This window comes from Mya arenaria, chromosome 10 (assembly GCF_026914265.1).
Source record: "Mya arenaria isolate MELC-2E11 chromosome 10, ASM2691426v1".
NCBI lineage: Eukaryota > Metazoa > Mollusca > Bivalvia > Myida > Myidae > Mya > Mya arenaria.
Window position 1 is genome coordinate 336232 of NC_069131.1, and position 27913 is coordinate 364144.

Consider the following 27913-nt stretch of genomic DNA (forward strand, 5'->3'; position numbering starts at 1 on the left):
TGTAGCAGCGAGGCTTTATTTCGTTCATAGAGATATCAATAACAATATAATTGAACACAAATTAAATTAACCAAATAGTTTCTAAATATATAGACCTACCATGCAAACATTTACCATAAATAAGTAACTTGTAACTCTTAAAACTAACGACATTCACATCAGTCTATAATACAAATTTGTGTTTGACTGTATAAACAATAACATATCGTTTCTAAGCGTGCTAAACAACATAAGTCTAAAATAGCATTTTAAAACGGCTCATAATGTAGTTAAATAAAAATTACAGAGGAAACTAATGGAAGAAGGTCATAGTGCATCTATGTGTGTCCTTGACCTAGTATTGGGGGACTGGCTGTTATACGGCGAACTGGAGCTAGTCGTGCTCCCGTTCCCGCGTTTTTTACAACAATACAGCCTCATCAAGAACATAACAAACTCTTTCCTGAACTTTTTGTCCCAAAAACTGTATATAAACGGGTTGGCAATATTGTTGACCAAGTAAAGTCTTAGAAGGAAGTCGTAAAGTATTGCTTCCGGGTAGCTAAGGTAGAGCCAGAACGCCTCGTCCATTGAATCAAGAAATGATATAATGATGAAAGGTAAAAATGTTACTATAAATATCACCGTTATAGTCATCATCATTAGAGTTATCTTCCTCGTAGTCTTCTCCTTAGCTTTTTGTCCGGGGGGAGAATGTCTGATCATTGTCTCCCTCAACTGTTTCTTATGTTTGTCCTTCTTATCCTTGCTCTGCTTGACAATGCTCTGCCCATGCTTCTTGTTTATTGGTTTGCTACTCGTATCTGGACTAATTTTAGACGCATCTGGGCTATGTTTAGACGCATCTCCATCAAGGTCATCAAGGTCATTGTCCATGAGATGTTCCGTGGAACGACGAACAGTGTTGTTCTTGACGTCAAGTGCTGACATTCTTATTTCATCTAAGTCATTTCCATCCTCGCAATAATCCATGTCGTCATCATTATCATTATCTACTCTACAACAGAAGCACCGGTATGCGGACCTTTCAAGCGTTATGGCCATCCGGTCATGCTGGTAAATTGTTCGACCTATGAGCCCATATATTACCACGAGAAAACCCACCGACAGTAAAAATAGGAGCATCTTATAACCCATGTAACCAATGCCCAGCGGTGAATCAAGATAGGCATCATCGATGAAGCACTCGACGCCAGTGATGTTGTAAGACTTCATATACTCGTACACGGACGAGGTGCCGTACAAGAACCCATTTGGAATAGAACTAATGGTTGCCAGGACAACGGCAATCAAACAGGCCTTCCGGTCACCAAAGTCCCGGATTTGATACTTTAGAGGCCTGCAGACCTTCAGGTAGCGGTCAAGGCCTACGACCAGCAGGATGAAGATGGAACTGAGGGTGCAGGAGCTCACCAGGAAACTGAGCAGCTTACACACGGGCGTGTGAGTGTACGTGAGAATCCACGTGAGGTCCAGCACGTGGTAAGGTATCCCCACCACACACACAGACATGTCCGCCATTGCCAGAGCTATGATATATATCCGCGCACTGGAACGCTTGAATTTCTTTTTGAAAATACAAACCACAAACAGGTTTCCTATTATTCCGATAATCATTAGAACAATTAGAAATATAACAAGTGGTAAATAGTAAGCCTTTTCAATGTCATTCAGCTTTTCAACGGTCATAAAGCTGGCAGGAGTTGACGTGTTATCCATATTTTGATCTGATGAAGTTTCAAAATGCTCTATACAGACTGAATAATAAAATCCTCATTCAAATGTTACATCTCACATAAATGTTTTAGATAATTGCTTCTTAAAAGTAATTTTATTACTTCACCTGAACAAATCTTATTAAGCGCACTATTTTGTTTCAATCTACAGACTTAAAGTCCAGGTATTTAAATGTAGTTCCAAGCACGCTCCAGGTAACGAGGTAAATCTGGAGAATGGTGTGTCTGTTATCCGAGCTCCGAGATTTAATCCTGAAACAGAGATTTAAAAGATTGTGAAAAAATAACTTTGGCAGAATGCTTTCTTTTATATAATGTGCGTGCATGCAGGCTGACGCAGTGTTCCTAGATCTCAGTGCCGTGTTCTTATAAGATATGTTCCTTAATAAAATGAGAATTCGATGGTAAGATAAACTTTGATATCCGATTTTCACTTTTCTAAATATTTTTTAAAACATATAAAGGATATCAGACCTGCGGATTTTTCCCTTTTCGCATTGCGAAAAAAGTTGTTTTTAAGTCATAGATATCAGAGTGAATAATAATATAACAGTAGGGTAAACTAAACATGAAAACAAATCAGGATTATTTATATACCCTAAAACCAGGACCTTGATTCCGTGTTATGCATAAGAACGGCCATTATTTCTCAATCATGTTTATATGAGGATACATACTGACAGCATGGTCAGTGGTCAAACACAACACAAATATATTGGACCGATGTCAATCGATGTAGGTTTACGCAGTTAATTTATGTTGACCCAGCAATTTCACCCCACATATATTGACCCGCAATGGATCGTGATGTGAGTCCGTAGTATAATTGGGGGTAGGGTGTGTGCATAGTTTACTTTTTATTTCAATATAGGTGAAATTAGGTAATGAAAAGATGAGAAAAAAATGAAATGGTTAGTATTTTCTAGGGGAAGTACCGCAGACCCCCCCCCCCCCCCCCCCCCCCCCTGCAAACATTTTAAACCAAATAGATTTCAATTCTGACGAAGGGGTGCCGGTCAAGAGATTACTTCCCTAAGTAACGCCCCCTCCAACGTCAAAACCTTTATACACCCATGTAGCCAGTACACATTTCGTGATAACTAAACTTCAACGTCAACAAATTAACGTCAGTAGCAAAACTTAAAAACGAGAAATTGTACGCATCACGTAGGAATTATTCTATTGTAAAAGCATTACAAGAATATTGTTCAAGAATTCGTTTGGAATAAAACGAGATAAAACTCTAATCCAATTAGTTATATTCTTGCTCACGAAAGATGAGCGTTATTCAGACATCAGCGTTACACACAATACGTCATCGTAAAGTGACTGAAACTGACGTTTACAATATGAATAGAACCAACCGGAGAGATCGTGACCGACGCACAACCGAATTTGGGAAAGCAACGAACGTGTCATTCCCATACCTCAACACTCGCCAGCCTTTTTTATAGTTCTAGTTCTTCATTCACAATTAATGTATCTAAAACACCTAGTCTTGACATTCTACATTAAGTATTACATTATTTTTACTGGAATTCTAGCTATAATTTTCTGGCGCAATATGTACATAAAAACGGTTGAGATAATCACGTAAACATGTATTCGTCTAGCCGCATTCCATTTTGTTATATTTCTTTCAAATGCGGTCCTAGTTTATAAATGTACACGCGAAATAATCATTTTACATATCACTTCACTTTCCATGTAGGTTTACAAATTATGTTACACTCAGGATTGCGTTTGAAGTTATAACTATATGGAACAGTTTTATTAGTCATTATCCGTTTCAATCTTCCTCGCGACTTGACGTCTTTCATAAGTATTTTTTTCACATTGCTACGAAATTTATTAACATCAATTAATTTCAGAGAAAGTACGGTGTAATAGTTTTTGTTTTTTGTTGTAACATAGTTTTATTGGCTATATTTACAGTTACAGCAAAATTAATTATGAAACCGTCTCCACTGCACAGTGTTGGATGGGAATTGCATTCAATTTTAGCATATCATTTTTGCATTATCCATCACTCGAAAGTCTGATAATCATAATGAGCATGGGTAATATATTGACATAGCTCTCTAGAGTCAAGAGTCTTGCAGTATAATGGAAAGCCTGTTTTATGCATTTTTCATGGAAAAACCTTAAATTGAATACAAGACCGCATGAAGCGGCAGACATGTTTGCCTTCCTTCGGGACCGGCATTAACATAGTTTGGAATCAACAGTATGGGGTATAATGAATTATCCTTAAGAGACTCCATTCTTCGAACTCCATGTGCGATCACTGCGCTTTTATTCTTTAAATCCACTGTTATTGAATTGGCGCTTATTAATTAACTTAATTGGATCTCAAGCTATCACAGAAAACCAGCCCGCACGCCGCCCGGACACAGGATGTTATTGATACCTTCAGGAAACATTGAAACAATAAAATCATAATAAATGTTTTAGTTTAACCAGCATTTATGTTGATAATATAGTAAATGCTCAGTACCCATATAATAGCAAGAAGTCACAAATACAAAGTCATCATGGTGGTCGATATAAGCAAGTATAAGAATAGCACTCAACTACCCTCAACTCAACATCTCATTTCCCCCATCAAAGGAGATATTCATAAAATATATACGTATTGGTAACAAAAAGGAAACAAACATTGAACAACATAGGATTGAAATATATATAGTTTATATGTATATCTGTATCCAATGGTTGTTGAATCAAAATTGTATTCGAATGAAAATACGTAGCTTTTTATCTGTGTGCAATTTAAATGCGTGGTCAGCCGCAGCGGTGCAATAAGTCTTGCCCAGACGAAACACAAGAAATTCGCAGCAGCAGTAAGTTGTTAACAATTTATTTTAGAAATAAATATATAGTAGAAGTAGTTTTATAGTAGCATAGAAAAAACGTAAAATAAACGGCATATCATTATTCAAGTCAATATATGAAAAAGCAACAAACTCTGAGGCGCCGGAGCTGGTGTTAGGGGGGGGAGGCGGTCGCCCCCCCCCCCAATATTTCGGCTGATTACGCAGAGTTATATGGGGCATTAACTTTGCATTGAGTTTAACTTAATGCATAGTTAATACCCAAAAATACTCTTCGTGTAAACTAATTTCTATCAATTATTAATAGAGGTTTTTGTTTAAACAATGTGAAACAAATACAAAGGAACATTTCAAAAACGCGACATTTTGTTTTGTGTCTAGCAGAGCCCATAATACGTTAAGACACCATGTCTAGCTGTCAAGGGAGGATACAGAGTTACATAAATCGTAATTGAATGTATCTCCAGTTTATTCATGGTAGTCGCGTTTTCATCCATTGTCGAATGGCACTCACTAAGAACATGGGTCAGTTCCTCCTGATAGGTTATACCACATTTAATGCAAATTTTGTTTTTAAAAACTGCGGATCTACACCAAAAATTGGTTTTTGATTATTGCAAAATGTTTTAACTTGAAGAACAGTGAATGAAATGTATTTCGAAAAAAATACATACATCTTCCTTCTTCAGGGCAATACTGCGTATATTCCCATAATGAAGGATAATGCGGATAATGCGGCGTGAATTCACATTCTGCAGATAATACTGCGAATATACCCATTCTGCAGGACAATACTGCGTATATACCCATTCTGCAGGACAATACTGCGTATATACCCATTCTGCAGGACAATACTGCGTATATACCCATTCTGCAGGACAATGCTAAGTATATACCCATTCTGCAGGATAATGCTAAGTATATACCCATTCTGCATGACAATACTGCGTATATACCCATTCTGCAGGACAATACTGCGTATATACCCATTCTGCAGGACAATACTGCGTGTATACCCATTCTGCAGAACAATACTGCGTATAAACCCATTCTGCAGGATAATGTTGCGTATATACCCATTCTGCAGGATGCTGCTGCGTACACACCCATTCTGCAGGATAATGCTGCGTATATACCCATTCTGCAGGAATATACTGCGTATAAAACAATCCCGCAGGATATTGCTGCGTATAAACCCATTCTGCAAGACAATACTGCGTATATACCCATTCTGCAGGAATATACTGCGTATAAAACAATCCCGCAGGATATTGCTGCGTATAAACCCATTCTGCAGGACAATACTGCGTATATACCCATTCTGCAGGAATATACTGCGTATAAAACAATCCCGCAGGATATTGCTGCGTATAAACCCATTCTGCAGGAATATACTGCGTATACAACAATTCTGCACGATAATGCTGCGTACGAGTATATACCCATTCTGCAGGATGCTGCTGCGTATAAATCCATTCTGCAGGAATATACTGCGTATATACCCATTCTGCAGGATAATGTTGCGTATATACCCATTCTGCGGGATGCTGCTGCGTATATACTAATTATGTATATCATATTGCGTACATATACAAGTGCAGGATAATACTCCGTATATACCCATGTGCAGGATAATACTGCGTATATCATAATTATGTAGATTATATTGCATACATACACATGTGCAGGATAATACTTCGTATACACCCATCTGCAGGGTAATACTGCGTATGTACTAATTATGTAGATTATACTGCTTACATACACATGTGCAGGATACTACTGCGTGTATACCAATTCATAAGGTTGATTCTGCGTGTTTACCCATTCTGCACATAGTATTTCGTATAAACGTAATATGTAATTTATACTGCGTATATTCCCATTATGTAATGATTACTGCGTATATTCCTATTCTGCATATGGTATTGTGTATATTTCCATTATGTAATTGTAATTCTGCCGGATAATTTTGCGTGTATACGAATTTTTTGGATAATACTGCGTGTATACCAATTCAGCAGATTTGTATACCTATTCTGCCGGATAATACTTCGTATATACTCATTAAGTTATAAATACTGTTTTTACCCATTCCGCAGAACAATACTGCGTATTAACCAATTCTGCTGGATAATACTGCCTGTATACCCATTCTGCAGAATGATACTGCGTATATACCCAATCTGAATGTTAATACCGCGTGTACTAATTCTGCTGGATAATACATCATGTGTACCCATTCTGCAGATGGTACTGCGTATATACCCAATCTAAATGTTAATACTGCGTGTACCAATTCTGCTGGATAATACATCATGTATACCAATTCTGCCGGATAATATTGCGCGCAAACCAATTCTGCCGGATATTACTGCGTGTTTACCTATTCTGCAATATCATACTGCGTACATACCCATTCTTCCGGACAATACTGCAAGTATACCAATTCAGCAAATTTATACTGCGTATATACCCATTCTTCCGGAAAAATGCATGTATACCAATTCAGCAAATTTATACTGCGTATATACCCATTTTTCCGGAAAAAACTGCATGTAAACCAATTCAGCAAATTCATACTGCGTGTATACCTATTCTGCATGTTTATACTGCGTGTATACCCATCATGTAATTTATACTGCGTATATATCCATTATGTATTAATAATGCTTGTATACCAATTCCGCATGACAATAGAGCGAATATCCTGATTATTCAGGATAATACTGCGATTGTTCCCCTTCCGCAGGATAATACTGCGTTTGTACACATTCTGCAAGATAATACTGCGTTTGAACACATTCTGCAGGATAATACTGCGTGTGTACACATTCTGCAGGATAATACTGCGTTTGTACCATTTCTGCAGGATAATACTGCGTGTGTACACATTCTGCAGGACAATACTGCGTTTGTACACATTCTGCAGGATAATACTGCAGGACAATACTGCGTTTTTACACAATCTGCAGGACAATACTGCGTTTGTACACAATCTGCAGGATAATACTGCGTTTGTACCCATTCCAATGGAAAATACTGCGTTTGTACCGATTCTGCAGGATAATACTGCGTTTGTATCCATCCCGCAGGATAGGTTTGAACCCATTCCGCAGGAAAACACCGCGTATGTACCCAGTCTGCAGGATAATACTGCGTTTGTACCCATTCGGCAAGACAATACCGTGTATATACCCAGTCTGCAGGATAATACTGCGTTTGTTAACATTCCGCAGGACAATACTGCGTATATACCCAGTATGCAGGATAATACTGCGTTTGTACCCATTCCGCAGAATAATACTGCGTGTGTACACATTCTGCAGGGCAATACTGCGTTTGTACCCATTCCGCAGGACAACACCGCGTATATACCAATTTCGTTGGATTTATACTGCATTTGTACCCAGTCTGCAGGATAATACTGAATTTGTACACATTCCGCAGGACAATACTGCGTTTGTACCCATTCCGCAGGACAATACCGCGTATATACAAGTACCCAGTCTGCAGGGCAATACTGCGTTTGTACCCATTCCGTAGGACAACACCGCGAATATACCCAGTTTGCAGGATAATACTGCGTTTGTACCCATTCTACAGGACAATGCTGCGCATATACCTATTCCGCTGAATATTACTGCACTTGTACAAATTATGTTATTTATATTGCGTTTGTACCCATTCCATATGACAATAATATGTATATATTGATTAATATTGCCGATAATACTGTGTATATTCCCATTCTGCAGATAATAGTACATATAGACCAATTATGAAAGTATAAGAGCGATATTCAATTTTCAAGCATTATTAGGGCAGTCTTACCGACATTCCATAATTATACCATTGAATAACATATCCCCATTCATCCACTAACAGTTATATCTACTGAATGTATTCCCTTCTCTTAAATGTCCTTATCACACTTACACTGGCTTTCGCTTTCTATAATTACACGGTATTATTTCCTTGAAACATATTATAATAAAGTCCGGTAATCACATACATGCGGAAGGATAATACGTTTAAATAAGTGTACGTGTTTATGGAATGACTCATCAATAGAGCGATATTGTTGTTGTTGCTTTTCTTCTCACATACCGGAACATGAGGCTCTAACCATGCACCATGCTTTCAATAACACGGTATCAAATCACTTCACTTTGGAATTTTTAAAGAGTTTAAGTACGGTGATGAATGAATCTATTTTTTAGCATCATTCTCTAGAACAACCAAAACCTTTCGAGAAAACAGCACACACTGAGCTCGTTACTAATGTTGTTATTTATATGTCGATGTAAAGCTGCACTCTCACAGATTTCCCGTGTTTACAACTTTTTTATTTGTTTTTTTGTCATGGAATAAACCAGTTTTTGCGTAAATATTAGCTTACCAGTGATATAAGACTGCTGACAAAAGATCAGATCGCAGATTTTCATATTTCCATTCGAAAATTAATGTTTTATGGGTAAAAGCCTTACTAACGGTTTAAAAAATTGCATAAAACAGCGATTTTTAGAACCTAAATCTGAAAATCCGCAATTCGATCTTTTGTAAGCAGTCTTATATAATTGGGTTACATGCATTTTCACATAAATTGGCTCGTTCCATGACAAAAACAAATTTTAGAAAAGTTGCGTAAAGGTTCAATCTGTGAGAGTGCAGCTTTAAAAGGCTTTTTAACAATTCCTTTTATTTAATTAGATATCATGCTATAATTTCCATAATAATGCAAATATTACACAGTTTATTTCATATATATATATATATATACAAAAGTTATTTTCTTAGAAATATGAACAAAACTCAAAGAAACTATGAAAAATATCCCAAGAAATGAAAGAAAACTTACACTTGTGTTTTACAGGTATCCACAACGTTCACTGAGCTTATTAACAGGCGCCTTCCTAATATTGAGCAATGATCATTGCCTGAAGTGAACTTTATAGGTGTTCTAGTTGTGCTTTATAATGATTTGCATGTGTTCTAGTTGTGCTTTATAATGATTTGCATGGGATCTGTGCTTAATAAAAATGTAGCCGCTCTGATGAAAAAAAAACTGTTTTCTATCAGCTAGTGTTTCTACTAAAAAGTGACGAAAACTCTTCTCCATTAATTTCTACTCATTTTAAAATTCCTAACTCGGAAACACGCAGTTGCAGTATTTGTTAGATATATGCGATTTTAGCAGTTTTTAAAGATGCACTTTCACTGATTGACCTTTTCGACAACTGTTTTGTTTATTTGATTTGGATGAATAAAATGGCTTATTGTGAATATCATAGAGATTAGTCCTATTTAAAATCTACAAAATTTTAAATAAGTAATTATTACGCAAGTTTCATAGAAATAGCGAACGTAGCTTAATCGTGTAATAACGGTTTAAAGAAGATTCGAGGAAATGGGGCCTAAACGGTCATCAAACTCAGTTTTAAACACCCCTGGAAACAAGACGCGAAATACGAACATGTTAAATCATTGTCATGAAAGAGTTCGTTGTTTTTCAATACTGTTCTGTAAAATATTTATTTATTCGATAATTCTGAAATTCTATATATCTGCGTCTTTGTCAGCGGAATTGCAATTAAAACATTAACAATGAGTTAATACGGAAACCGCATAGGGTTACTCTTTCATTGATAAATACGATTTTGTAGCAGGTTGTAATATAGGGGAAAAAGTGCTGCATTGTTTGGAGCGTACCGCACAGAATCAATTTGCCACCTATTTCGGGAGAGTTTCTTGAAAGTGCGGATGACCATTAATGAAGTTGTGAAAGGAAAATCATACATTAACTCAGCACTTTGTCTGACTATTTGATATAGTGGCCAACATTTTAACCAGAGATGATAATTGTTCATACTGGTCTCAAATATCATGCAGGCAGTCATTATGAGCAGTGTTTATTCTGTTCTGTTGTTTAATGAAGCAGAGCTATCAACACACAATGACTCCAGATTTGTATCTCGAAAAAGCATTGAACGCATTGGTATAGGCGGCCTAGTTGGTATGCACAACTCGAATACCAATACAGATATTAAAAAAACACATAAAAACTTGGGGTAAGTACCGCAAACCACCCTGCAAACATTTTAAACCAAATGGATTTCAATTCTGACGAAGGGGTGCCGGTCAAGAGATTACTTCCCTAAGTAACGCCCCCTCCAACGTCAAAACCTTTATACACCCATGTAGCCAGTACACATTTCGTGATAACTAAACTTCAACGTCAACAAAGTAAAGTCAGTAGCAAAACTTAAAAACGAGAAATTGTACGCATCACGTAGGAATTATTCTATTGTAAAAGCATTTAATTTACAAGAATATTGTTCAAGAATTCATTTGCAATAAAACGAGATAAAACTCTAATCCAAATAGTTAATTCTTGCTCACGAAAGACGTGAGTTATTCATACGTAAGCGTTACACATAATACGTCATCATAAATTGACTGAAACTGACGTTTACAATATGAACAGAACCAACCGGAGAAATCGTGACCGACGCACAACCGAATTAGGGAGAGTAACGAACGTGTCAATACCATACCTCAACAATCGCCAGCCTTTTTCTAAAACACCTTGTCTTGACATTCCACATATAGTTTTACATTATTTTTACTGGAATTCTAGCTATAATTTTCTGGCGCAATATGTACATAAAAACGGTCGAGATAATCACGACAACATTAATACGTCTAGCCCCATTTCATTTGTTTTATTTCTTTCAAATGCGGTGCTAGTTTATAAATGTACACGCTTAATAATCATTTTACATATCACTTCACTTTCCATGAAGGTTTACAAATTATGTTACACTCGGGATTGCGTTTGAAGTTATAACTATATGGACCAGTTTTATTACTTATTAGTCATTATCCGTTTCAATCTTCCTCATCTCATACTTGACATCTTAAGTATTTTTTCACAATGCTACGAAATTTATTAACATCAGTTAATTTCAGAGAAAGTACGGTGTAATAGTTTTTGTTGTTTGTTGTTACATAGGTTTATTAGCTATAACGGTTACAGCAAAATTAATTATGAAACCGTCTCCACTGCACAGTGTTGGATGGGAATTGCATTCATTTTTAGCATATCATTTTTGCATTATCCATCACTCGAAAGTCTGATAATCATAATGAGCATGGGTAATATATTGACATAGCTCTCTAGAGTCAAGAGTCTTGCTATGCAATATAATGGTAAGCCTGTGTTATGCATTTTTCATGGAAAAAAAACCTTAAATTGAATACAAGACCGCATGAAGCTGCAGACATGTTTGACTTCCTTCGGGACCGGGTTTAAAATAGATTGGAATCAACAGTAGTGAATAATGAATTATCCTTAATAGACCCCATTCTTCGAACTCGCTGTGCGATCGCTGCGCTTTTATTCTTTAAATCCACTGTTATTGAATTGGCGCTTATTAATTAACTTGATTTGATCAAGATCTACCACAGAAGACCACCCCGCACGCCGCCCGGACACACGATGTTATTGATAGATTCAGGAAAACATTGAAAAAAAATCATATCAATCATAATTGATATTTTGATTTAACCAGCATTTATGTAGATAATGTAGTAAACGCCCAGTACCCATACACTAACAAGCAGTCACAAATACAAGGTCATCATTATAGTCGATATTAGCAAGTATAAAAAAGGATAATACCTCATATACACCCATTCTGCAGGATAATACCTCATATACACCCATTCTGCAGGATAATACCTCATATACACCCATTCTGCAGGATAATACCTCATACACACCCATTTTGTAGGATAATACCTCATATACATCCATTCTGCAGGATAATACCTCATATACACCCATTTTGTAGGATAATACCTCATATACACCCATTCTGCAGGATAATACCTCATATACACCCATTTTGTAGGATAATACCTCATATACACCCATTCTGCAGGATAATACCTCATATACACCCATTCTGCAGGATGATACCTCATATACACCCATTCTGCAGGATAATACCTCATATACACCCATTTTGTAGGATAATACCTCATATACACCCATTCTGCAGGATAATACCTCATATACACCCATTTGTAGGGTAACCCCTCGTATTTACCCATTCTGTAGGATAATACCTCGTATATACCAATTTAGCAGGATAATACCTCGTATATACCCTTTTTGCAGGAAAATACCTCATATACACCCATTTCGCAGGATGATACCTCGTATATACCAATTTTGCAGGATAATACCTCGTATATACCCATTTTGCAGGATAATACCTCGTATATACCCATTCTGTAGGATAATATCTCGTATATACCCATTTTGCAGGATAATACCTCCTTTACACCCATTCTGAAGGATAATACCTCGTATATACCCATTCTGTAGGATAATACCTCGTACAAACCCATTCTGTAGGATAATACTGCGTATATACCCATTCTGTAGGATTATACCTCGTGTATACCCATTCTGTAGGATAATACCTCGTATATACCCATTCTGTAGGATAATACTGCGTATATACCCATTCTGTAGGATAATACTGCGTATATACCCATTCTGTTGGACAATACTGCGTATACAACATTCTATAGGATAATACTAGGTATATACCCATTCTGTAGGACAATGCTGCGTATAAACCCATTCTGCAGGACAATACTGCGTATATACCCATTAGGCAGGATAATATTTCGTATATACCCATTCTGCAGGATATTACTTCGTATATACTCATTCTGTAGGACAATACTGCGTATACAACATTCTGCGGGATAATACCTCGTATATACTCATAATTTAGAATAATACTGCGTATATACCCATTCTGCAAGTTAATACTGCGTGTGTACCCATTCTACAGGTCAATACTACGTATTAACCCATAATGCAAGTCAATACTGGGTATAAACCCATTATGTAAATAATACTGCGTATATATCCATTATATATTAATAATGCTTGTTTACCAATTCTGCAGGGCTACTGCGTTTGTACCGATTCTGCAAATTAATAATGCGTTTGTACCCATTCTGCAGGGTAACACTGCGTTTGAACCCTTTCAGCAGGGTTATACTGCCTCTGTACCCTTTCCGCAGGGTAATAATGCGTTTGTACCCTTCCGAAGGGTAATACTGCGTCTGTACCCATTTCGCAGAGTTATACTGCGTCTGTACTCATTTCGCAGGGTAATGCTGCGTCTGCACCCATTTCGGAAGGTAAAACTGCGTCTGTACCCATTTCGCAGGGTAATACTGCGTTTGTACTTGTACCAATTCCGCAGTGTAATACTGCGTTTTTACCCATTCTGCAGGTTAATACTGCGTGTGTACCCATTCTGCAGGTCAATACTACGTATAAACCCATAATGCAGGTCAATACTGCGTGTATACTCATTATGTAAATAATACTGCGTATATATTAACTATATATTAATAATGCTTGTTTACTCATTCCGTATGGTAATACTGCGTTTGTAAGCATTCTTCAGGGTAATACTGCGTTTGTACCCTTTCTGCAGGGCAATACTGCGTCTGTACCCATTTCGCAGGATAATACTGCGTCTGTTCACATTTCGCAGGGTATTACTGCGTCTGTACCTATTCTGCAAGGATATAATGCGTGTGTACCCATTCTGCAGGGTAATATTGCGTTTGTACCCATGCCGCAAGGTAAAACTGCGTCCCCATTCTGCAGGGTAATAATGCGTTTGTAACCATTTCGCAGGGTAATACTGCGTTTGTACCCATTTCGCAGGGTAATACTGCGTTTGTACCCTTTCCACAGGGTAATACTGCGACTGTACCCATAACGCAGGACAATACCGCGTTTTTTTCTCATTTCGCAAGACAAAACCGCGTTAATAGCTCTTTTGCAGGATTATAATGCGTTTGAACGCATCTGCAGGATAAAACTGCGTTTGTTTCATTTCGCCGGACAAGACCTCGTTTGTACCCATTCTGCAGGATAATACTGCGTTTGTACCCATTCCGCAGAGTAATACTGCGTCTGTACCCTTTCTGCAGGGTAACACTGCGTCTGTACCCATTTTACAGGGTAATACTGCGTCTGTACCCATTTCGCACGGTAATACTGCGTCTGTACCCATTTCGCACGGTAATACTGCGTCTGTTCCCATTCCGCAGAGTGGTACTGCGTTTGTATCCAGTCCACAGGGAAATACTGCGTTTGTACCCATTTTACAGGAATATACTGCGTTTGTTCCCATTCTACAGGGTAAAACTGCGTCTGTACCTATTTTTCAGGGTTATAATGCGTCTGTACCCGTTCCGCAGGGTAACACTGCGTCTGTACCCATTTTACAGGGTAATACTGCGTTTGTATCCAGTCCGCAGGGAAATACTGCATTTGTTACCATTCCGCAGGGTGATACTGCGTATGTACCCATTTTGCAGGGTTTTAATGCGTCTGTACCCATTTCGTAGGGTAATACTGCGTCTGTACTCATTTCGCAAGGTAATACTGCGTCTGTACCCATTCTGCAGGGATATAATGCGTTTGTACACATTACGCAGGGTAATACTGCGTTTGTACACATTCAGCAGGGTAATACTGCGTGTCTTCCCATTTCGCAGGGTAATACTGCGTGTCTTCCCATTTCGCAGGGTAATACTGCCTGTGTTCCCATTTCGCAGGACAATACCGCGTTTTTACCCATTCCGCATGACGATACCGCGTTTATACCCAATCTACAGGATAATACTGCGTGTGTACCCATTCCGCAGGACATTACCACGTTTGTACCCATTCCGCAGGACATTACCACATTTGTACCTATTCCGCAGGATAATACTGCGTTTGTACCCATTCCGCAGCGATATTCACTTTTCAATCATTTTTAAGACAGTCTTACCGACATTCCATAATTATACCAATAACTTACCCCATCCTTCAACCTACAGTTACATCTACTGAATATATTCCCTCCTCTTATAATTTCCCTGTCGTAACACTGGCTTTCGCTTTCTATAATTACACGGTATTATTTCCTTGAAACATATTATAATAAAAGCTGGCAATCACATACATGCGGAAGGATAATACGTTTAAATAAGTGTAGGTGTTTATGGAATGACTCATCAATAGAACAATATTGTTGTTATTTATTTCTTCTCACATACCGGAACATGAGGCTCTAATCATGCACCATGCTTTTAACAACACGGTATCAAATCACTTTACTTTGGACTTTTTTTTAAAGAGTTTAAGTACGGCGATGAACAAAATCTATTTTTCATTAAGAAAAAAAATCGTCATTTTTAAGCATTATATTTGGAACAACTAAACCATTTTGAGAAAACAGCACACACTTGACACATTACTAATGTGATTATTTATATGTCGATTTAAAAGGCTTATGAACATCTCCTTTTATTTAATAAGATATCATGCCATAATTACCATAATAATGCAAATATTATACTGTTTATTTCATATATACAAGAGTTATTTTCTTAGCAATAAAAACAAAACTCAAAGAAACTATGAAAAATATCCCAGAAAATGAAACAAAACTTACACTTGTGTTTTACAGGTATCCACAACGTTCACTGAGCTTATTAACAGGCGCCTTCCTAATATCGAGCAATGATCATTGCCTGAAGTGAACTTTATAGGTTTTTTAGTTGTGCTTTATAATTATTATTCGCCTCGGATCTGTGTTTAATCATATAGTGTAGATGCGGGTCTGCTATTGATGAAAAAAGCTTTTTCCTATAAGCTAGTGTTTCTACTAGAAAGTGACGAAAAGTCTACGTTCTCCATTAATTCCTACTCATTTTAAAATGCATAACTCGGAAACACGCATTTGTAGTATTTGTTAGATAAATGCGATGTTGCACTCTCACAGATTGGCCTTTTTGACAATTTTGTTGAGTAAAGCATGGCTTATTGTGAATGTCATAGAGACTATTCCTCTTTAAAGTCTAAAATAATTAAAACAAGTAATTATTACGCAAGTTTCATAAAAAAACAACGAGCTTAGCTTAATCCTGTAACAACGGTTTACAGAAGATTCGAGGAAATGGGGCCTAAACAGTCAGCAAACTCAGTTTTAAACATCCCTGGAAACAAGACGCGAAATACGAACCTGTTCAATCATTGTCATGAAAGATTTCGTTGTTTTTCAATACTGTTCCGTATAATATTTGTTTATTCAATAATTATGTAATTCTAGTTGATTGTTTTCAATAATGTTCTATACACTATTTATTTATTTATTGAATAATTCTGTAATTTTATATCCGCTTTGTCAGCGGCATTGCAAATAAAACAATTACAATGAGTTAATGTGCAAACCACAACTAAGCTGAATCTTTCATTGACACATACGATTTTGTGGAAGGTTGTAATATAGGGGAAAAAGTAATTGCTGCATTGTTTGGACCGTTATGTATGTATGATTATAATTTTGAAATACTTATCTGAAATTTTGATGCTAAACATTTAGAAGGCAATCTAATTATGTCACCTGTTTCGGTAGAGTTTCTTGAAAGTGCGGGTGAACATTAATGCAGTTGTGACAGGAAAATCATACATTAACACAGCATTTTGTCTGACTATTTGATCTAGTGACCCAGTTGTTTGACCATAGATGATAATTATTCATACTGGTTTTAAATATCATGCTGGCAGTCATTATGAGCAGTGTTTAATTTCTTAATATATGACCCAGTGACCTACTTTTTGACCCGTGATTACCCACACTTGTCTTAAATATTATGACAGATTTTCCAACCAACTTTAATGAAGATTGGATAAACACTGTAATTATTTTTTTGACTTAGTGACTAAATATAAGAAATATTCTTACTGAGTTTCTTTAAGATTGAATAAGAACTAATTAAATTTGTGAAAATATAATACAACAAATTTTCAGTGGCCTAGTTTATTATCAGAGATGACCCATAATCACATTCGTCTTAATTATTACGCTTTCAAGTAAGATGGCAAAGTTTAATAAGAATCTGATAGTAATATCCGAACGCCTGCACGGTCCTCCGCCTGTTGTTTTTGCCATTCTATAACCCAGAATTATTCGGAGAAAAATCCGGCTCAAACTCATATCTTCGCGCTAACTATGAAAGGACTCTTAATATAAAACAGATGCAGTGGGGTAATCTTTCCGTGGCATAAGCATGGTAATAATTTATCGCGTAAAACAAAAGCTTTCAGTGCTGTGTACAATAAAGGTCACGAATAAGATCCTTGCATACATATCTTGAGGTGTATTATTATGTAAGACCAAACATGTATACGTTAATAAAAATGTTTAAATCTGAAACTAAACATACCATTTTAGATCATCTACATATATTAAGAATTTGTAAAACATAGTTTATCTTTTTCTGCTAATAGTTAGTAAATGTATGCTCATCCTCAGTATGTATACATGTGCAGTTAAATGCATTTTCTCATGACACATTATTTGTTTCTATTTTTATTAACGTACACGTACATCAGTTGGGTATTATGTGACATGCTGGATTCAAGTTTGTAAATGTGTTTGATGCTATTTGACTATATTGTTTTGGTTGACGTCTAATAAAACATCTGTTCTGTTCTGTTCTGTTCTGTTGTTAAATGAAGCAGAGCTATCAACACAAAAAGACTCAAGATTTTTTATAAAATGCTTTAGTAAAATATTGTTATTCTAATTATTGAAATATCCTTAAAGGCGTCGATATAGGCGGGGTAGTTGTTGTGCACAACTCGAATACCAATACAGATATTTAAAAAACAACTTGCTACACATATTGTCAGAAAATATACGCACGTGAATGGCAAACCCCATAGCTATGGCTTAAACAATTGTTGAGCCCTTTCTTCGCCTGAATGAAAACAACAGAGGAGCGTTGGCAGTTACTCGGCGGCGCTCTTGTCTATATACCTCTCATGAACGAAGGGATCACAACATCAATCAATGCCCAGAAAGTAAACCGCGAAATGCGATTGTTTCTATGGAAATAAATGTACCAACATTATCTCAGATTTGCTCAATGAGAAAATAACTGCCAGCAGAAGTATCATTTCGCAACAAATAGCTCTGTTTTAAATCATATATTAAACATGTAGACCATAGACTACATATCACGTCTACATCTTTTGAATTACTGACAATCTGCTTAAGTACGAAAAAAATCATATTTCATATCATTATTATCGGTCTTCATTTACTCCAAGCACGTAATTGTGGTATCTATGTTCACGAATGCCAACTTATATATATCATTTGGCTAATTGGTTGTGCATTTACAGTAAAGTGGACAATTTTTCTTTGGTGCCCACTTAAATTTTTTATTTTTTCCACAGGTTATTGTTTGGCTTTATTCCACAGGTTATTGTTTAGCTTTATTCCACAGGTTATTGTTTAGCTTTATTCCACAGGTTATTGTTTTGCTTTATTTCACAGGTTATTGTTTGGCTTTATTTCACAGGTTATTGTTTGGCTTTATTTCACAGGTTATTGTTTAGCTTTATTCCACAGGTTATTGTTTTGCTTTATTTCACAGGTTATTGTTTGGCTTTATTTCACAGGTTATTGTTTGGCTTTATTTCACAGGTTATTGTTTGGCTTTATACCACAGGTTATTGTTTGGCTTTATTCCACAGGTTAGTGTTTGGCTTTATTTCACAGGTTATTGTTTGGCTTTATTCCACAGGTTATTGTTTGGCTTTATTTCACAGGTTATTGTTTGGCTTTATTCCACAGGTTATTGTTTGGCTTTATTTCACAGGTTATTGTTTGGCTTTATTTCACCGGTTATTGTTTAGCTTTATTCCACAGGTTATTGTTTGGCTTTATTCCACAGATTATTGTTTAGCTTTATTCCACAGGTTATTGTTTGGCTTTATTCCACAGGTTATTGTTTGGCTTTATTCCACAGGTTATTGTTTGGCTATATACCACAGGTTATTGTTTGGCTTTATTCCACAGGTTATTGTTTGGCTTTATTCCACAGGTTATTGTTTGGCTAGTTGAATCATTAAAACAATTTGATTGGTTAATGGTGGATATCTACATTTTGGATAACTTTGACCAAACTGGAAACTTAGTTTAATGCAATTGGCTACTATTCGCTATGTCGACGGAGTGCCGTTTTAAAAAGACAAGCTAAGAACAAAATAATATCCATCTTTCATCCATCAAAGATGTACGCTAGTTGAACACCTGCGGCGTTAATGACGTCACTTTTAAACGCTGACACTTTCATTTTACCAGAAGCAAACATCATTAATTTTGAATAATCAGTTACCATCATATCTTTATTAAGATATTATGCAAATATCGGGACACAATGACATTGCATTTATTAAGACACATACATCCAAATTACATCCAAATTAACTCAAGGAAATATCCAACATGTTGTTCTCCAGGGAAACTACCCCGTCTACTGCCATGCAAAACGCTCAGTCAATACAATTCGCCATTTATACCCAAGACTACACAGTCACTGATTCCACATCAAATATCACTGTTTCCGGTGGATTTTACAACATTGTTTGTGCTTCAATTCACGGAGGTTATATCCATGTGCACATTCATCAAAAAAACATAATTCCAGCAATATACTAGTTAGGAGGGGATTTTGCACAATTGAAAGCGACAGTGACAAACGGTCTTTTAAAACTTAAACTCGCTGATGACGTCAGGCAAATATAACATTTTTGTAATTATTGATTTTGTTAATTGAAATGGATTAGATGTGCATTTCTTGTTGTTGTTTTTTTTAATTTTTAAGTGGAGCTTTTGAAAGCTGTGGATAATGGGGTATGGCATATGTTTTTTATTGTTAATAAAATGTTGTTTTTTTATGTTGGACTATTTTCTTTCCTTCGGTTAAAGCAGCCTATTAACACACAATGTATATTCTTCCCACTAGGACACGATAATGCGTATTGAAGAAACTTTGTCCTTGATTTCGACCGTAAATTAGTCATGTTATAAATAGAAGCTCAAATTCCTATATATTTTGCATCGAATTTAGAATGGCCATTCGAAATTTAGCGGCGCATAATTGCTTTTTTCATGTGGGCAACCTTAATTTCAGTCACATAATATCAATAAAGAAACGTGTTTTTTTTTCACCTTGGTTGACATTTAGTCTTATTCAACCAGCCATAAAATTATCATGGTTGACCATTGCTGAAATTCAAAGCAAGGCTGTAAAAGCACGAAAATAGCATTTACGCCCTGTAATGAGACGTGTGTATGCATTCTACATATGATGTTTACTTATCTCAACAAACATATTTCATCTTTGTGGCCGAAACTTGTGACAAATACGTCTAACTGGTTCAAAGATTGGTTGAATGCAACTATATGAAACATGAAAATGGACTATCTGATGCGTATTAATATCGCCTTTCAACAAAAGACACATCTTAGAAAACAACATGTAGTCATTGGCAATTCTGTGGCTCAACTGTTATGAAACTACAAACATTTTTTTTAAATCCAAACAGATACGTTACTTGCATATTCGATGTATGTTGAAACAGGCATAAGTCACACAAAATGTTGACTGTACCCAAATGTATGGTATCAACCAAAGCAAATAGTGCGTGTCAAATACAAAGTTAGCGCCGTGGTACATCCAGTTAAAAAGACTAATGTCAGAGGAACACGTAACAGAATAAGACACGTTCATGAGAAAGAGCTAATGCACATGTACTCACGACCATACGCCGTACACATCCGTCAATATGTGACATGCAGTGGCTTTTTCTTAATTTGAAAGAACACTTCTTTATTATTTTCAGGAATTGCCAACCAAAACTCAGACGTCCCAAGGACATTTTTGGACCAAAAATTAATGTCCCGGTTATGTGTCTGTAACACTTATGTAACTATTTCTAGAAAATTAAATAATTATCAAGGGAGGGAACTCTTTCTCAGCACCGAATGTTTAATTGTTCACCCTTCTTTATTTTGGCGCCTTTCTCACTTGTTCTCTAGGTTCGGACGTGTGTTTTCTTTGTTCGTTGCCAAAAATGGTCGAAACTGGGGCTCGTCCCAAAGAAAAAGTACTTAAGCATACTGCAAACATTCGAGATCAGCTGGTTGGTCTGGCAAATTAAGAGGTGCGTTTGAAATCAGACCTACAAAACCTAACGCCAAAGGAACCCTCTTCTGAGGTTAATATACGTGATGAACTTTTGCGTGAGCGTGCGCGGCTTCAACAACTTGTTGAAGAGCGTCGTCAGTCGGCTGAGACTCGAACACTTCGTAAATAGATCGAGGAGCTACGACGCCAACTTGATGACGTCGACATATCAGATATCGAAATTGCAGAAAGAATGCAATTATAGTAAGCGACATCACGTTGGTTTAGTGAAGAAAAAATAGAAACACGACCCCTTAGACTGTAGGCCACCAGGCCCTATACAAACGGAATGGATATTTTGACCTTTTAACAATACATTGTTAACACGTGAACAATTCAATCAACTCAAATTTGCCAAACTTGATATCGTCATACAAAAAGAGTGAACTTTACAAAAAATGAGATAGTCCCTTTAACATAATACTTAACATTACAATGCATGCTTTCGTAATGTATTATAGTCCAAGCAATATAACGTAACATCAGGCATATGGGTTGAGGTTTTTTTTTCATTCATCGACGATATTTTTTTTGTCCAGTTAGTGGGGTGGTAAGAGCACTCGCTTCTCACCAAGACGACCATGGTTCGATTTCCGAGCTGGGCGCATATGAGTTTGGTTAGTGGTCACCACGCCGGACGAGTGGGTTTTCTTCGGAAACTCCGGCTGCCCCCACAACACAAGACCATAGTATTAGTTATCATAACTTCCTTAACAGCTATTGCAAAATATATAATGTTCTTTCGGACATGTTACTAGCTTTAAAAATTAAAATGTTGTTTTCTAACAAAAATAATCGAAAACAGAAAATTTTCAAAAAATAGTGAAAACATTGGTCAGCTTTTATATTGTAAACAAAGAAAGTTACAGTGTAGTATCTTTAAATGAAACTTACAATTACGTTTTTAAAGGTCAAGTTTGTTTTAGGTAAGGTGCATTAATAAAGTGCGTATATAACTATAATATAGTCTCAGATAATGTCTGATAAAACCCCAAGGTCCACACGATGCTTTATTAAAGAGACATGAATGGGAGTGTCCAAAAGTACACAAACTCGACAATTCATGCAGCTATATCTTAATGACAGAGGTAGATACATGGGGTTAAAGAATGTCACTTTTTTTTAAAGAAGTCATTTTGAAATACATACGCTTTGATAATTTTTCAACTGAAGTTCATAACTATTGAAGTAAGAAAGTCTCGTGATATGCAAATTTCGTAGTGACGTTATGCGCCTTAAATTACAACAAACTTTCGGTTTTGTTGCATGTGTGTTGCTGTTATAAATGTGTCTTATCACCCTCGAGGTAAAAACATGTCATAAAGCTTAAGAGAAGACACATACATAATATACATACACTTTGATACACACACATTTTGATATTTACACACTTTGATATACATGCACTTTGATATACACACATTTTGATATACATGCACTTTGATATACACACACTTTGATATACACACATTTTGATTTACATGCACTTTGATATACACACACTTTGATATACACACATTTTGATATACATGCACTTTGATATACATACACTTTGATATACATGCACTTTGATATACATGCACTTTGATATACACACACTTTGATATACACACATTTTGATATACATGCACTTTGATATACATACACTTTGATATACATGCACTTTGATATACATGCACTTTGATATACATGCACTTTGATATACATGCACTTTGATATACACACACTTTGATATACACACATTTTGATATACATGCACTTTGATATACATACACTTTGATATACATGCACTTTGATATACACGCATTTTGATATACATGCACTTTGATATACACACACTTTGATATACACACACTTTGATATACACACACTGATATACATACACTTCGATATGTTTGTTCACCAATAAGGAAGATATTAGTAGAAAAAAACATGGTTACGGACACATATATCTGATACAGGAATTAAAAAACAAACAGACAATGATGTCAATTCAATTAATAGTTATAATCACTTATAAAACATATTGAAGTTAATGTCATCATAACTTTACCTATCCATTACGATACAACAGTACCTTGGGTAGGATATATTATAAATTTATGCATTCTCACATAATGACACGTAGGAAGATATCGTCCTAATTGTTAACCTATAAACAATCTACGACTTGCATTGTATACATAAAGTTCAGATGTTATATATATAACAAACATTATCGTTTTCAGAGTTGTAGTAACATTTGACAAGATTTACAAATACTAAAAGTTCACAAATAAAAATAAACAAGTTAAGCAAACATTACCTCTTTGAACCCTTTGTCCTTTTCACGTAAACACGTGATTTTAAACACGGAAGTAAATCATACTCTTCCCCTCTTTAAATGACGTAAGTAAAACTAGATAAGATAACAATGAATGAAGAAAATCTCCATTCGTACCCTGTTTAAATCGAACACTCTAGTATTCGCATCTAAATGAAGTCAATAAGAAGATATCAAATTTTAATCGTGGTAAAATAATATAGATAAAATAAAGTGCTCCAAATATGTTCAATGTTGGTCATTTTTCTACTGCCCGTATAGGCGTATTCAGTGTTGGTCATTATCTACTGACCATTGATGCGGTATTCAGTGTTGGTCATTCCCTACTGACCCTATAGGCGGTATACAGTGTTGGTCATTCTCTACTGGCTCTTTAGGCGATATTCAGTGTTGGTCATTCTCTACTGACCATTGATGCGGTATTCAGTGTTGGTCATTCCCTACTGACCCTATAGGCGGTATACAGTGTTGGTCATTCTCTACTGGCTCTTTAGGCGATATTCAGTGTTGGTCATTCTCTACTGACCCTATAGGCGGTATTCAGTGTTGGTCATTTTCTACTGGCTCTTTAGGCGGTATTCAGTGTTGGTCATTCTCTACTGGCTCTTTAGGCGGAGTTCAGTGTTGGTCATTTTCTACTGGCTCTTTAGGCGGTATACAGTGTTGGTCATTTTCTACTGGCTCTTTAGGCGGTATACAGTGTTGGTCATTTTCTACTGGCTCTTTAGGCGGTATTCAGTGTTGGTCATTTTCAACTGGCTCTTTAGGCGGTATACAGTGTTGGTCATTTTCTACTGGCTCTTTAGGCGGTATTCAGTGTTGGTCATTTTCAACTGGCTCATCAGGCGGTATACAGTGTTGGTCATTTTCTACTGGCTCTTTAGGCGGTATTTAGTTTTGATCATTTTCTACTGGCTCTTTAGGCGGTATACAGTGTTGGTCATTTTCTACTGGCTCTTTAGGCGGTATACAGTGTTTTTCATTTTCTACTGGCTCTTTAGGCGGTATTCAGTGTTGTTCATGTTCTACTGGCTCTTAGGGCGGTGTACAGTGTTGGTCATTTTATACTGGCTGTTTAGGCGGTATTCAGTGTTGGTCACGGTATACAGTGTTGGTCATTTTCTACTGGCTCTTAAGGCGATATTCAGTGTTGGTCATTTTCTACTGGCTCTTTAGGCGGAATACAATGTTGATCATTCTCTACTGTCTCTTTAGGCGGTATACAGTGTTGGTCATTTTCTACTGGCTCTGTAGGCGGTATACAGTATTGGTCATTTTCTACTGGCTCTTTAGGCGGTATACAGTGTTGGTCATTTTCTACTGGCTGTTTAGGCGGTATACAGTGTTGGTCACGGTATACAGTGTTGGTCATTTTCTACTGGCTCTTTAGGCGGTATACAGTTTTGGTCATTTTCTACTGGCTGTTTAGGCGGTATACAGTGTTGGTCATTTTCTACTGGCTCTTTAGGCGGTATACAGTGTTGGTCATTTTCTACTGGCTGTTTAGGCGGTATACAGTGTTGGTCACGGTATACAGTGTTGGTCATTTTCTACTGGCTCTTTAGGCGGTATACAGTTTTGGTCATTTTCTACTGGCTCATTAGGCGCTATTCAGTTTTGGTCATTTTCTACTGGCTCTTTAGGCGGTATTCAGTGTTGGTCATTTTCTACTGGCTCTTTAGGCGTTATACAGTGTTGGTCATTTTCTACTGGCTCTTTAGGCGGTGTTCAGTGTTGGTCATTTTCTACTGACCCTATAGGCTGTATTCAGTGTTGGTCATTTTCTACTGGCTCTTTAGGCGTTATTCAGTATTGGTCATTTTCAACTGGCTCTTTAGGCGGTATACAGTGTTTGTCATTTTCTACTGGCTCTTTAGGCGGTATTTAGTATTGGTCATTTTCTTTCATGATTTTTTCACAACATGATATATGAGTGGGAACGATAGTAGTGTTCATCTCATGTGAATAATTTGAAGAATTCAGGAAAACAATAACTGTTGTAAGCATACTGGACGCCATTCAGTGAAGTTACGCCTACTAGCTCTCGATTGTTATTCCTGAAATCGAAATTTAAGCACTTCAATTTTGGGCTAGAACCACCATTGACATTGATACCCGGGCGTACTGGGGCAGTCCTAGGTTGGTATGTATGCATTATGGTTTATTAAACCAAAAACATTTTTTGGTAAAATTTTAGAATACTACTATATACTGTATTTGTATTTCAAACTCAATTGCAGATACAGTGTGATGAATAAAACAGATCTTTATTTTCCTTTCCCCGAGATTGTTTGTTAAATCGATCGTCTACCATACTGTGAGAAAACATATTCCTGGCATTCAACTTCTCTCACTTAATTTCATTTGACCACATGACCCTGATATACGCCTTAAGACTTATGCCTCACTATATATATAAATGATAAATGTTTTTTAAAAATAAAAACGAACAACGATTTAAGAAATACATTTACTGTATTCGAGTAAGAGTATTGACAGTCAACTGAATGCACGTCATAATACATAATACATACTTTCTGCAAAAGTTCACACATATTAAATTGTTAAATATGTTAACACAATTCATAAATATAAAATAACAGATACTTCATATAATCAAATTATATCATTTTCATATACATCAACATTTTAAATATGTATACAAAGTTATTCAAATTTGTATTACATATCCTATACATAAAGGCAAATCACACATCAATGTACACACAAGGTGCATACAAATGTTTAACTTTATAATTAGCCTAGTCTGACTGTCCAAAGCTGAATGACCAATTCACTGACCAATACTACATTTCCTCGTGTTGACTTACAGTGCCACATAGCGCTCGTTACTTTTTTACTAAGGAAATTAATTTTTTTCTTATTCGTTAACTCAAACTAAGAAAGTTACATGATAGTAATAATTATATAACGCACGTTCAATAAGACTAAGGTCAAACACAAAATGGTTTGGTTAGGGTTACATCCTTGTCGAGAACAGATAGGAAACGTAGGCGTTGTTAGGCTTTATGCTAGAAAGTTATTGTCATCATTGGAGAGTATGGTAAAGTTATCTTCTGTATTTAAGAAGTTTTAAATGTTCAAACTGCATATTGAAACTCACAAAAAAACACACACACATTAAAACAAATTACCAACAGACGGTAGTGTCGGCGCCTGTTTCGTAGGTAGGATCGGGTAATCCAAACAAAATTATTTTTTTAGGCTCAAGTTAAAACATAACGTAGCCCATCTTGCCATTCTCCACCGAACATTTCCGTTGTGCACAGATCGGCGTTCGACGCTAGATTTTATATAACCGTTCCAGGAGACAGTTACGCTTGATAATAGTATTTTGCATAGGAATGACGATTTGCGTATACAAATATATGTTTAAAGGTTTATTGTTATGTCGTCGCGCTCGGTGTTGTTTAAATTTCAATATATATGAGTATTATAATTAAGTTTTATGTAACCAATTTCGGCATTTTAATATTAATTCAACGCGTTACGGTTAACCTTCTCACACATGATACGCTTTTTATGGTCAAGCGTTCTTTTTTTCCCCAAGTCTGATTTAGAGTTGTGGTATTGACGTACCAATGAAAATGTTGTGAGCCGCTATGCTCACCGTATGCCCCTTCCCCATGTAATACCCCCTAAGTTTCGATATTAGTCCAAAGGCGTTAACCAAACTCTACATAGAGATTCCTGCATCCAATTATTTAAAACTCGGATAAGTTGTCCACATGTTATCTGTAGTATGTTTGCACATTTAAGTAATGTATTTACTAGTATAAATTAGTATTTGATAACTTTGACAAATCAATAAACATTTTGGCTAACTTTGACCTAACCAAAAATATAACGAGTTCTATACA

General features: G+C 36.3%; 1 protein-coding gene across 5 annotated transcripts; it reads right to left on the minus strand.

Annotated features, from left to right (window-relative positions):
• LOC128205130 (D(2) dopamine receptor A-like) lies at nt 1-24084 on the minus strand. Of its 5 annotated transcripts, none has more exons than XM_052906570.1 (2): nt 24015-24084; nt 1-1988 (listed from the first exon to the last, which is right to left on the minus strand). In XM_052906570.1, exon 2 carries the CDS (start codon nt 1717-1719, stop codon nt 307-309), a length of 1413 nt encoding a protein of 470 aa, XP_052762530.1. In that variant the 5' UTR covers nt 1720-1988; nt 24015-24084; the 3' UTR covers nt 1-306. The 5 variants fall into 5 exon arrangements, with proteins under 5 accessions (XP_052762530.1, XP_052762528.1, XP_052762531.1 ...); XM_052906568.1 differs by lacking the exon at nt 24015-24084 and adding an exon at nt 15484-15634; XM_052906571.1 differs by lacking the exon at nt 24015-24084 and adding an exon at nt 9432-9517.
• Between the last annotated feature and the right edge of the window lie 3829 nt (nt 24085-27913).

Excerpts from the sequence above, each read along its gene's own strand:
- LOC128205130 (XM_052906570.1), bottom strand. The coding sequence starts at position 1,719 with ATGGATAACACGTCAACTCCTGCCAGCTTTATGACCGTTGAAAAGCTG.